The sequence below is a fragment of the Oncorhynchus gorbuscha genome, linkage group LG24 (assembly GCF_021184085.1).
Source record: "Oncorhynchus gorbuscha isolate QuinsamMale2020 ecotype Even-year linkage group LG24, OgorEven_v1.0, whole genome shotgun sequence".
Classification (NCBI taxonomy): Eukaryota; Metazoa; Chordata; class Actinopteri; order Salmoniformes; family Salmonidae; genus Oncorhynchus; species Oncorhynchus gorbuscha.
The window spans coordinates 31,118,485-31,132,265 of record NC_060196.1 but is presented as its reverse complement, the minus strand read 5'-3'; the positions used below and the strand labels follow the sequence as shown (position 1 = coordinate 31,132,265).

The 13,781-nt window shown below is 44.2% G+C and overlaps 1 protein-coding gene across 5 annotated transcripts in view; it reads left to right on the top strand.

Annotated features, from left to right (window-relative positions):
• The window catches only part of LOC124012175 (semaphorin-6D-like), a 98,662-nt gene extending 91,794 nt beyond the window's left edge, over positions 1-6,868 (top strand). For all 5 annotated transcript variants that reach the window (XM_046325656.1, XM_046325660.1, XM_046325655.1 and 2 more), the window contains one exon: positions 4,303-6,868. In XM_046325656.1, the coding sequence (XP_046181612.1) occupies positions 4,303-5,630 (1,328 nt within the window). In that variant the 3' untranslated portion in view covers positions 5,631-6,868. The remainder of the gene's footprint in view (positions 1-4,302) is intronic.
• The last annotated feature ends 6,913 nt before the right edge of the window (positions 6,869-13,781 follow it).

Sequence of the window (13,781 nt, the reverse complement as noted above, 5' to 3'; positions counted from 1 at the left end):
AATGATGGGGTGGGGAAGATTTTAAGTGAAAATATTTTCCTTTCTTTGGCTGGTGAAAAGGTGTGCCTGACCTTTCACCTTTTATTTAACTAGGCAAGTCAGTTAAGAACAAATTCTTATTTACAATGACGGCCTACCACGGTCAAACCTGATCGACGCTGGGCCAAATGTGCGTCTCCCTATAGGACTCCCAATCACGGCCGGATGTGATACAGCCTGGATTCGAACCGGGGACTGTAGTGACGTCTCTTGCACTGAGATGCAGTGCCTTAGACCGCTGTGCCACTCGGGAGCCCGTACCATATAGATATGGTAATAAATAAATAAAAAATTTATGGCAATGAATGACTAAAGCTTTTCATATTTCTGAGTAAAAGGCTTTACTGATCAGTGTTCGTATAAGATTTATTAACTGTTAGACCTCTCACACAGTGACCAACCAGAAATTGAGCGAAGCAGTTTTTACCAAATATAAGCCGGTTTTGAAGCCGGTTGGATTATTTTAACCAATCACAAGCCTCTCCAGCATACATCATTTTACCTATTACTTAAACCTAACATTCCCATTGTCCTGGCTCAAGAGTGCTCAGGTTCAGAACGTACATGTGTGACTATAAACTCAAGCAGAAATACATTACCCAGCAACCTGAAGTGGAGCTCTGCTGAACTTAAAGACCTGCTGAAAATACCAGATGCTCCCCCATTCAATTGGATACGTGAAAATGCACCATTTTCTAGTTGTTCAACTAGGAAACATATTATATTATGCAAACTGTTTGACAGCTCCGATTCTGTTCCCTGGCGGGCTCTAGTCATAATGCCTTTCCCCTCAACCACTAATCCCAAAAAGCCTTACATGTGTTAAGGTAACGTGCATATACACACTCATAATAGTACTATTCTGAGTGTTATCTGAATTTCAGTTACCGGAGCGTTCACTGGGCACTCCAATTCCACCACTAAGTGCTAAATGTTATATTCATCTTGTCAGAATTATCTCTTATCTGTTCTACTGTTAAATTACCATTTATGACCGAGAACAAAATGCACACTGTTCATTTTTTTTTTTTGATTGGGATTTATACAAAATGGCCTACAAAAGTACATACATGCAGGTAACTGCCAAAATGAAAGGAACACCAACAAAGGGTCTGAATATAATGTTGGGCCACCATGAAGCCAGATCTGCTTCAATGCACCTTGACTTAGATTCTACAGTGTCTGGAACTCTATTGGAGGGATGCGACACCCTTCTTCCACAAGAAATTCCATCATTTGGTGTGTTGCCGTCTCGGGCGCCGCTCCAGAATCTCCTATAAGCGTTCAATTGGGTTGAGATCTGGTGACTGAGACTGCCATGGCATATGGTTTACATTTGTCTTTATGCTCATTATACCATTCAGTGATCACTCATGCCCTGTAGATGGAGGGGGGCATTGTCATCCTATAGCCATGACAGACAAAATAATGGACTGCCCAGCATTTTTATACACGACCCTAAGCATGATGGGATGTCGATTGCTTAACTAACTCACAAACCACACTTTTGTAGAAACACCTGCTTTCAATATACTTTGCATCCCTCTCACCCATTATTTTGGCAGTTGCCTATATCTACCAGAGGACGTTTGTTCAGAATATCACCTCAAGGCAGGGTAGACTTTCTGATGCTTGTTTTTCTCACCGGCAGTTCCGTAATCCTTCAAAAGGCACATCCTGCCAAGTCCTGAGGCCTGGTCTAGCCTCCATTGGCACGAAGCAGAGAAATCTAGATACCTCACACTCCCAGCAGATATCCATATGTCCTGTTCATTGAAGCCAAATAAAGAGGCACGATCACACCCTTTTATTAGCACGGGCTATAATGCTTACACTGCGCCGTATCGTGTCAAAATGACGCCAAGATGAATGCTTCGTCAACATCTCATTATCTGTCTTCACGTACAGTGAGCATTGCTGTCCTGCCAACAGAAGTAGCGCTGCTGTGAAGTATCAAACGGTCCCATTTTGATTGGCTGATATATTAACCGGTCTGTGCTTGACATTGCCAGAAGTGTCATGGAAAGTTATCAAATGTATTTATAAAGCCCTCAGCAGATGTCACAAAGTGCTATTCAGAAACACAGACTAAAGCCCCAAACAGCAAGCAATGCAGGTGTAGGAAGGCAAAATAAAGTGCAGGTTACTTGGGACTGTGTATCTATCAGACTTGACTAATGGCCAAGACCATTTGGTCGCTGAATGAAACGAGAGACAACAGTTTGTGTGTGTGTGTGTGCGTGTGCGTGCGCCACACTCTCTTAGGCCAAAGGTAACAGGGTTTCTAATATTGGTCAGCAGTTTGTGACCTTTTTAAGCAACACTATCAATGGACAGTGTGTGCTGCAACAAAGGCAACATCAACCAACCTTGTCTCGCGCCGCGGGAATGCCACTGCATCGGCCTGTGAGTAGAATCTAATGCCAGTTCTGGAGTCCCTGTACCTACCGACGTACTCAGACCCTGAATATTCCTTTCTCTGTTCTTGCCCCTGTCATAAAATGTCTAATTGTGCGATAGCTTGGTTTCTAATTGAATTCATTTGTACTCTATGACAAACGGAAGATGTTGTTCTACGGTATATTGACTTTTCTTTGTTGTCAAACGATAGCTGGAGCATATCCAAGCCAATCAATTTTCCGTGTCATAACTGTTTATTGGAGTTGGTAGATACCTCACACATTCAACACTGTTTTGACAACAACAGAAGCCGTGACTCTCTAAGCAGATCCCTCGGTTTTAACCCTTGAATGCTACTCTAAAGTTGGTTGGTAGGCGTGCCAGCATATCGCTCGGTGCACGGGATCTCAAACCGGTGCTGAAATCCGAGGCTTATCATGCATTTGGTTCCCATTAGAGGCGAGGAATCCTCTGAGAACATCACTCTTTCTGGAAATATGTGACCTACATAAGAGTCTATATGAGAACCACACGGGAAGGGCATTGCTCGACGGGGCTTTCGAAGAGAAAGACATTCGTTTTGGTTGAGTCTAATTACCATATCTGTCTCTCTCTCGCCCTGTCCTATTTTTAACTTTTGGAGGGGAAAAAAAGAGACAACGATGAGATGAAAGTCAGAGTGTTGGTGCTCACCAGGGGGAGATGCTATTAGTGATGGGCGGGATGTGTGTGTTCTGTTTCGGTATCCTTTTGCATAAAGCATGTCATTATTGTGTATTCTTCTACCTCCAACTTTTAGTTCTAGAAATCTGTTCTGATTGTAAGACCACGGGTCCAAGCGCTGTTTCACACTTCACACTTTAACAATTACTCCCAAGATATCAACATCTTATGAAACTATATACATGGTAGCCTATTTTCTTCCCAGGAAGCGACAAGCGACGCTTTCTTTTAGTTACCCCGGTCCAGCATGCTCATCCACTCTTCCTGATCCCTCTGTTAGACCTTCATGAGTTACCCCGGTCCAGCATGCTCATCCATTCTTCCTGATCCCTCTGCTAGACCTTCGTGAGTTACCCCGGTCCAGCATGCTCATCCACTCTTCCTGATCCCTCTGTTAGACCTTCATGACATTTTAATGGAGCTCCCCAGAGGACACAGACACCATTCTCTCTGCTGGGCTAAACCCAACCCCAGCTGCTGCTCTGCTGGATATTCCAGGGCACCGTTCTCATTTAGCCTCGCCATAACCGAGCTGCAAATCCATGGCTGCAGCGTGCCTGTTCGAGCCCCGATAAGCTTCTGGATATCGGGAGTGTTGATCTTGGCCAGTGCGAGGAGCCAGGTGCACCTGCAGTGAAGTATGAACTCGAATCAACTCTGCAGAGGGGGAGAAAAAAAAACATGGCTTTCCTCCCAGGGTCCTCCTAAGCTTTGTGTGCTCTGTGTTTATAGAGTCTGGGCTGATTTGAGTGTTTGTTATGATGAACGAGTAGACTGTCTGGAGGCTTCTCTGTTGTGGCCTCCTGAGACAGTGGCAGCAGAGTGCTTTGCAGGATAGCTCCCTGTGTTTGATGGAGGGAAGAATGAATGACTTGGGGGGGGGGCTGGATTCAATCCGTATTGCGGAAGTATAGCCTAAGATGCGCGTTGTAGCTTGATTTGACATTTTAAAAGCAATGTTTCCGTTTTTGCAGACACTGCAATGTTTCCGTTGTTACAGCCACAATGTGGCGGGGGGGGGGAGAGAATGTGAAAGCCTTTTGATGTCATGACAGGACCTGACAAGGAAGGTTTTTATTTTCGTACGGGCTAAGTCATGACGTATTTTTCTTTCTTTTGTTCTTTCTTTTTCTCCTTTAGGTGTCCGAAGGCTCCCTGACATGGAGAAGTCCAGCCCCAGCGTCCACTATACCCTCCTGATCGCCTGCGTTCTGGTGGCCTTCTTCCTCGGCGCCATCCTCTCCGGCTTCTTGGTGTCATGCTACTGCAGTCACAACGCCCGCCGTGCCCACCGGCTTGGCAAGGACCCTGAGGCGTCCATCCACCCCGCCCTTTCGTTGCGCAGCCTGGCCAAGCTAAATGGCCTGCTGGACGGCCAACCCAAAGAGGAGAAGCTGGACGTGTCAACGCCCAAGATGTACAGCTCCTTCATTCCCAGTGGGAAGGAGCACACTCCAGAGAGGCACGGGATGTCCCTGGGAGACCCGGACCTTAACCTCTCCCAAGGGGAGAACCTCTCGGGCCTGCCCACCCCAGACTCCACCCCGGAGCTGCCCATCAAGAACATGAAGGCCTTCCGGAACCAGTGGGAGAGGAACCAGAACTGCAACAACGCCAAGGAGTCCAAGGCACCCCCCGGCACTGGCTTCAGCCTGGGTTCGTCAAGGTCTGTCACCCAGCAGGTGTTCCCCTTCTCTCACAGCCTGACCAACGGCCAAGCCCTGGGGCACCTGCCTGAGGAGAGGAAGATCCCCAACGATGAGCGTGCGCAGGGGGCTTCGGCCTCCCACTCCTGCTGCCCGCAGACGGTGGTGGACGTGGCAGCCCTGGACGAGCTCCTCAAGCACATCTACGAGGTCAGCGCCTCGGGCAGCCGCAGCATCACTGTGCTGACCTCACCGTGTGCCCCCCTACCGGGTAGCTCCAGTTCCAGCCATAACCACAGCAGCTTCAGATCCCAGCCCCAGATCCCCGAGACGGAGTCAGCCACATACTACAGCTCCTCCACCCTGCCCAGGGACAGTCTGACCCGCCGCCTGGACGTGCCCCCAGACGCCGCCGCCGCCTCCTCGGCCGGCGCCACCCCACTGCAGCAGCAGTCCATCCCCGAGCGAAGCGCAGTGACTCGCCACCACTCCCAAAGGCACTTAATGATCAAGATGGGCAACGGAGGAGCCGTCCCGCGCCAACACAACTTCAGACAGGACGGGGGTGGGCCACCGCCCCACCAACTGCTCACCCGGATGAACTCGTCAGGTGGTGGCGGGGGAGGGGTCGGCTGTGAGGTCCACCAGCCGCTCATCCCCAGTGCCTGCCTGACACGGCAGCACAGCTACAGCGAACCACCCCACCTTCACCGTGCAGCCATCGTACGCCGCACGGCCTCCCTCAAGCCCCAAGTGCCCCCCAAGCCCCTCTTCCTGCCTGCCACTTCGCCCGTAAATGAGCAAGGCAAGTACAACTACTGAGCGCTAAGGAGTCGGACCTAGAGGCTCCGAAACGACAGGCGATGTAACCGCGCTCCTCTGAGTTAGGGAAAGTGGAGCTCAAAGGGGGCAACTACTGGGACTGACACACCTTTTGGCGAGACGTCCGAGAATAGCCTCCACACCTGATGAATGTCTTTGTACCATATTGGTATTATTGCAATGCTCCTTGATCACAGAAGGGTGATGGATTCACAGGATATAGAAAATGTGGTGGTATTATTTTGAGGGGGGGGGGGGGTGCGGTTCTATACCCTTCAGTAAGGCCAAAGAATACATTAACAGGAGCCCCAGAACTCAATGTAAAGGACAGATCGCAAGTCGACCACCGACGCTATGGACAATGCCTGTTCTAGCTTGGACCCAAGCCCTCAACCTAAGAGAGCACCTCACGACACGAACGAACACCCTGCCTGTAATATGTGTATACTGTATGTGTGTGTGTACAGGCATATGCACTGCACGTGAAGATACACACATGGCGTCGCCATGAAGCAGCTACACGAACTGTGGTGAGACTCCACTCCTAGCCGTTTCTAGACGCTCTACGACATGGAGGCCCCACTCAGTACACACGTTCGGTATTACATCCCTCGACGCGTGGGATTTAGCAATAACTTACCGTTGTGCAGCTAAGTGTCAACTGGACCCCTTGAGGTAAAAAGGATTTGATAATGCTTCAAGTGATTCATTCTGTGTTAATGGAATGATGCTGCAGAACGAGACATGAGCGTCAGTATCGACCCAACATGCATCACAGATTTGCCATTATGTTTGTCACTGGCGGGGGGGGGGTTTCATTGTCATGATACCTAATACAATGACGGGGGGGGGGCTCTGCTGCACCGTGACAGGTGGCGGCCGCCTCGGGGCCTGATGAGTTAGGAGAATCCTTGACCTGGTAGTGCTATGATAACTCCAGAGGAATTGAACTTGCCCCCAATATGTCTGTCATTGAAGAAGAGTATAGGGGCGCAGTGCATTGCAACCTCAAAAACGAGTTTTGTTTCATCCTTAACACACGGTGAGAATTGGTTCCACGGTGAGGCGTAATCATTCAGGCTATTCAAGTGTCTTAAAGCAGGGTCCCGAGAAATCACTCACAGGCACATAGCGCCCCCATATGGACAAGCCCTTAATAACTGTAATAGTCAGTACTTATGTTTACCATATTGCTATTAACATTGTGGATATTGGTGTAAATAAAGGCAACTGTGGAAGAATACTAGCCAAACTTTGATTTGTATGTGTTAATGTGTGCCTTCTTTAATAGCGTGGTGTGTTAAAAAAAAAAAAAAGAGTTAAAAAGTATTTGTCTGCATTCTCAGCCTGTTATTACAAATTAATATTCAGTCTTGCCTCCTGCACGGATTCCATAGAGGTTCTGTTTTGACTGGCAGTTGAAGTCTACATTGTAGCTTGACAGATGTAAAAAGAACAAATGGCATTCCTTGTCTTTTCTTTTGTTTCATGCTCTTCAAGCTTCTTTATATATACTCTGTACCAGTCGAATGATTTGGAATTTCCAGCTGAAGCTGGTTGACAGAATGCCAAGAGGGTGCAAAGCTGTCGTCAAGGCTCTAACGGTGGCTACTTTGAAGAATCTCAAATAAAATACATTCTGATTTGTTTAACAATTTGGGTTACTACATGATTCCATATGTGTTATTTCATAGTTTTGATGTCTTCACTATTATTCTACAATGTAGAAAATAGTCCAACTAAAGAAAAACCCTTGAATGAGTATGTGTCCAAACTTTTGACTGGTGCTGTATGTATTTTTACGACGGGGGCTAGGTGGATAAGATTGGAGTAGACCCGAAAGTGTATCTGCAATGTTCGGTCTGTTCATCTGTGTTGTGTTTTTGAAAGTTCTCAAATGTTTAACAAGGTATGGACATTAGGGTGATGCCTAACTCTGCTTTTAAAAGACTGTCTGTATTTAAGGGCTTCATTCAATCCGTAGATTCCCCAATAGAAATGCAAAGGTCATTTCCGATTTGCATTCGCGCTGTGCATGTCGGCTCAATCTCCGCTAAAAGCAGGGACATTGCCTTTTACTTTTCGGTCATGCTATAGAATAGAGCCCCAGGTGTGTGGTGAAAGAAGCCAGCTGACTGGGTGGTAAATGAAAATGCTGCGAGAGGCACTGAAAGGCTGGATGGTTGATGACGGCCTGGTCCAACAAATATGCTATTCAAATGAAGTTCAGCATTATAGGACATGAATTAGGTGTGTTTGGAGATGCATGAAGCGATGCCTACAGTGAGAAGTGCCCATAGGGTAGATATGTGTAAAAATGTTAACTCCACCCAACCTATGTTGGTATTTGTTTCATGTTGGTACTATATCAACAATGGGCTCATGAAACAAATACCGAAAGATAGTTTTGGGGTGTAACTTTCCTTAAATACAGTAATCGCATCGTGTGTGTGCAAGGAACCAAGACTTTAACAAGTGAGTTGATTGAGTGCGTGCACAGCACTGGCACCTTCTCTGCTTCAAGTTAAGCAGAAATACAGAATGAATATCATAATTCAATGCTAATGTCAATTGCAAGACACATAGGCATTTCATGACAACACTAAAACCACGCTATCTATAGCCCCTCTCCTCTGGCCACTTTGACAACAATCAAAGTTGAGTCGGTTACTAGAAGAGATTTTCCAAGTCAGATGAATGTGAGCTGGTTCCATTGGAGGGCTTTCTGCCATGTATACCTTTTTCAATTGCTATAAATATGGCTTCAGAAGAATGCTCTGACATGCATCTAAAATGTATTTCATTTGACATCTTATGTATCATACCACTCACTTGAGGTTTAGCTTTTTTGTTGTTGTAAATATAGCAAACCAGCGGTCACCTGCATCTCTGTGGTGATTTCTTTTCACAGGTGAACTATGGCCCAGATGCACCTGAGTTCTATTAAATGCAGCTGTATGTCCCAATTTGAAAGATATCTAATAAAATGCTCTTCAAATGCATGTTGTACATGTGTCAAATAGTTCATACAACTGAGCAGCACCCGTCTAAGCTGAACCAATAGGGGCCCAGTTCTGACCAGAGTTAAGTGAATGTGAATGGAAAGTAATTCCCTTTTTAATTCCCACTCTTCTCTCTCTGCACATTCTGAGCTTGAACTTAAGCATGAGAATAGCGTGCTATTCACCTGCTATTTGTTCAGGTGGAGATCGAAACAATTGAGGTGTGTCCGTATTCGGACCTTTTTGAATTATTTCCACAACTTTTACACACGAGGAATCCATGAATATGATCGAGCAAACCTACTGGTTCCAAGTGGGAAAAGCATCTACTTCATTTTTTTTCTCTCACTATTTTCTTATGCACTGTAATGTACATCTTCGTACGAGCTATTGATAAGAGGGGGAATTGTAAATATATGACACTTGCTTTTCAATATTTTCCCTTATCAACTGAAAACAAATGTGAAACCAGTCATATGGCAGCTAACAAGTATAACATCACCTTTCCCACAGTAAAGTTTCAGAAATGCTGTGCCATTATGCAGCATTTAAAATGTATGGCCTTTTAAGGTGCAGGGATGGGCACTCAAATGTCTTAATTATGGGCTACAGACTGTTTCCTATGATGTCAAATATTAGTCACTATCCGTATCGACCATCGCTAGGCCTAATATGTGCTTAACAAGTCACGAGTTGCATGGATTCACTTGTGTGCAATAAGTGTTTAAAATGCTTTTTTAATGACTACCACATCTCTGTACCCCACACATACAATTATCTGTAAAGTCCCTCAGTCAAGCAGTGGATTTCGAACACGGATTCAACCACAAAGACCAGGGAGGTTTTCCAATGCCTCACAAAGAAATCTACCTACTGGTAGATGGGTAAAAATAAAATGTAAAAAATGACATTGAATATTGCTTTGAACATGGTGAAGTTATTTATTACACTTGGGGTGGTGTATCGATTCACCCAATCGCTACATAGATACAGATATCCTTCCTAACACAGTTGCCGGAGAGGAAGAAAACCATTCAGGGATTTCACCATGAGGCCAATGGTGACTTTAAAGCAGTTACCGGTTAGAGTTTAATGGCTGTGATAGGAGAACACTGAGGATGGATCAACATTGTAGTTACTCCACTACTAACCTAATTGACAGTGAAAAGAAGGAAGCCTGCGCAGAATATAAATATCCCAAAACATGCATCCTGTTTGCCCCAAGGCACCTAAGTATTAATGCAAAAAAATGTGGCAAAGCAATTAACTTTGTGTCCTGAATACAAAGAGTTATGTTTGTGGCAAATCCAATTGAACACATTATTGAGAACCACTCTCCATATTTTCAAGCATAGTGGCAGCTGTGTCATGTTATGGGTATGCTTGTTTTTTATTTTATTTTCCCTTTATTTATACAGGTTTTCTCATTGAGAGAACATATATTTTCCAAGAGAGACCTGGTCCAATAGCAGACAAAACAACTTACATACACTAACACAACATTAAACAAAACTATAAACACACAGTACAACAAAAAAACATTTAGCAAAAAAACACAAGTCTTGACAAAAAAAACAGCTTTCCTAAAGACAATTACACTCTTCTATGATATATACACCGATCAAGTGTTTAAACTCCACCAACGAAACTAGATCAAATTATTCAATGTTCAGGAGAGAATTCCAGGACCACGGAGCTAAGTAACTAAAACTATTTTTACCATGACCTGTTCAATGTTTTGCTACTGTTAGAAGCAAATGAGAATGGGACTGTAATTTGATATTTATTTACTTGTAATCATTAAGGACTCCAAGATAATAAAAAAAAGAAACGGAATGGAGCTAAGAACAGGCAAAATCCTAGAGGAAAACCTGGTTCAGTCTGCTTTCCACCAGACACTGGCAGACATTCACCTTTCAGCAGGACAAAACATTTCACAAGGCCAAATATACAGTGGCCGAGTTACAGTTTTGACTTAAATCTATGGCAAGACCTGAAAATGGTTGTCTAGCAATGATCAACAACCAACTTGACAGAGCAATACTTGGCTGTGTCTTCACACAGTTCCATAGTTAGTGCAGGCAATACATGAATGTAGCCAGTCTACTATTGTGCACTATTCTCCCTATTATAAGTCGATGTACACTAATCTTCCAACATTACCGCGTGGTAATTATCTGAATTCATCAAACCACTGCTTTTTTTCTTTCATGTGCAAAGGCTCTCAAAACCAGTTTAATGATTAATAAATACTTCCCTAGCCCTAAATAATCTACACGATCAGAGTATTTTTAAATCTACAAATTGCTGCTGAAACAGATATGAATATGCATATATTTAGATGGCTTTCTTAGATTCTGAACCCGTTCTCTCAATATATTCTATTGAGTCTGTCAGCAAAATTAAAATTTAAAAAAAGGCACACCGTATTTAAAGGGATGGCTTAAGATAAATGTGCTGAAAACCCTATTGAATGAAAACTCCAGGAGAAAATCTGTTGGCTGGCAAGTGGGAGGGTTTTCAGCGGTTGAAATACATTTATTCAATGCGAGCAAGGGAACCACGCCTGCAAAGCCTGTTATACAACTTCATAAGGTAAGTCTGAATACCAACTACTGAGAATGTGTTTGAAAGATGTGTAAGAAAGGCCTAATTTCCTAAATCGGAATCGGCCCCTGTGTGAAGAGGAAGGTTATGAATAAATCACATTGCTCCAAGTGGACCATGTCCTCTGCATGTCCAGTCAATTGCGCTTTTTACTTGGTCTGATCAGACATTAAGATTGCTTTCTATTTTAAGAATCGAAATCACTCATTTACATAGTTAATTTAGATTATAACCATACCTTGTGCCTGTCAGATTCTGATTTTCCGAGTATGTTAATGTAAAGTTTCTAAAAAATGTTTTAAAAATCAAATAATAAAAAGGTGAAGTCTGTCCTATGACATTTCCTGCCAAGAAATGTGGTATTCATATCACTTCAAATGCACATCTGGATCATTTATCTTTAATGTAACATAAAATTGGAACAAGAACAGCTTGCAAAAGGTCAAGAATGTGATTTTATGATATACTTGGAGAAGAATAAACCATATTTTGGGGGTGGATTAAAAAGAAATGGTTCAGGTTGCAGCCACATGCCCATCTAAAACTCAGATCTTTGGCACCCTCGTGGGGTCTATTGCGCACTGTGCAGCGCAGAAGGAGATGGCAGCTTCTGCGTCGTTTATTGATGAGTAAGTGTAGAGCTGGGATTCAAGCCCACCGCGGGTTACAGGCATTGCAGCTTTTAAAGGAAATTCCCGATAAGACACGCATATGCAGCGTTCATGGTGAATGGGAACTCTGCGAAAGCAGGAACATTGCCTTGAGAAATCGCAATGCCGATAACCTGCTCTCAAATTGAATCCCGGGCCCAGTGTTTTTATGCAGACACTTTTGTGTAGTAAATTGACCAAAGAGGAAACTTGAATTCAATTATTAATTTATTAATCATAGAGAAGACAACGTGTTCAATCAATAGACAAGGGAATCTCACATAAGTGGCTGCATGGGACCCAAATAACATTTTAAACAGGTAAAAAAGACCAAACAATTAGTCATCAATGAATAGTGAAAGGAAGTAACATAATAAAATGTAACAACATCTATCCAATGATTAGAACAGTTATAATAGCCTCAAACTCTACTACAACCGTTGGTGATGTACTGCTCACAGGTGTGTTGACGAGCAACATGAACACTCTCTGGTTCTTTTGTAAGTAAATCCAAAACAAGAACACAAAAAAAACAGGCCCCATTGACTGATCAAACACCAGGTAGTACTGGATCCATTTTCCATTCAGACAAGTGTAAGACACACTCGATAGGTTAAAGCCTCTCTGCTTGACATTAAAGAGATGGATTGGGGGGGGGGTATCCTGTGGAGGGGGTGTACTTGTCGGCCTACATAAAGCTGCCTCACGCTACAGGGCCATTCTGCCTCAGACAGGTCTATATTGTTCAATGGTTACTTACTTCTCCCTGGCTTCCTCATACTTAAAATACTCAGCTAACACAAGGTATTTTACACAACAAAATCGCTCCGATGCTTAACCAAACATTGTTTACATCAGTAAACCTGTTGCAACCCACACATAAGGCTTTGTTTGGGCATAGCCTGCCCTGCTTGTGGTTGACCATTTATCGTGGCTGAGATTCGTTGTTTTTGCTCCAAATAAAGTATTTTCATAGGGGGGCGCTGAATTCCATATTCTGTAGTACTCTACTTTCTACAGAAGGAAGGACATACATCCTTCATATGCACCAAAGTCCAGGTCATAGCCTAAGTGCTGTTGTCCATTAGTTTACACCAATTAGGGGAGGGGAGGTAGGATTAGCAGAACCCCCCCCCCCCCTCTCCCCCTCTCGAGAAGATGGAGTTTGTTCGCTCTGGTCTTAACCAGCGCAGTAAACAGGACCAATCCAATGAATTTGTAAAACTCATTCACAGTTTTCCACTTAAACTTTTTGCCTCTACAAATGTTTCTAGCCACTTTTCTATTTGTATTGTCGCAGAGCGTTCTGACTGTGGCTTTGGTGAAAACAAGTGGAATAGGTCTAGCGGTGAGTACATGGCTGAGGGATCTACTTGAGGTCCAGGAGGTCTGCTTGGACAAAATCTCATAGATTGAGGACCCTCGTCAGGTTCTTCCTCGGTTTTCCATGGCTGGAGTGGCTGATCTGACTTGGTTGTTCTGTGTGGTAAGCGAGCGGTTTCGCTTGGGGTTGAGAGCCGTGGTACTTTGGACTTGAGAGAGGGTGAGGCCAGCACTCTTTTATGTGGGGAATGGGTCTTTGCAGACGGGCTATGCTATTGGTCTGGATGTAAGGTCCTCGGCAGATGAACTTCATCTTCGTCAGTTTAAACACTATGAAGACAAACAGTTATTATCAAATCAGTTACAAAACAACACTTCAGTTGAGCTGCAGCTGTGCAAAAGGCTTTATCAGTATTGGGACTTCAGTTCACTTTAAAACTTGAAGGTAAAAAAAGACCAGAACTAGCTCAGAGATCCTCGTGGGCCTAACCCCTCCCCCCACCCCAAGCAAACACAGTTGATTAAACTACACTGCACATAAATATAAAAGGCAACATGGAAAATGTTGG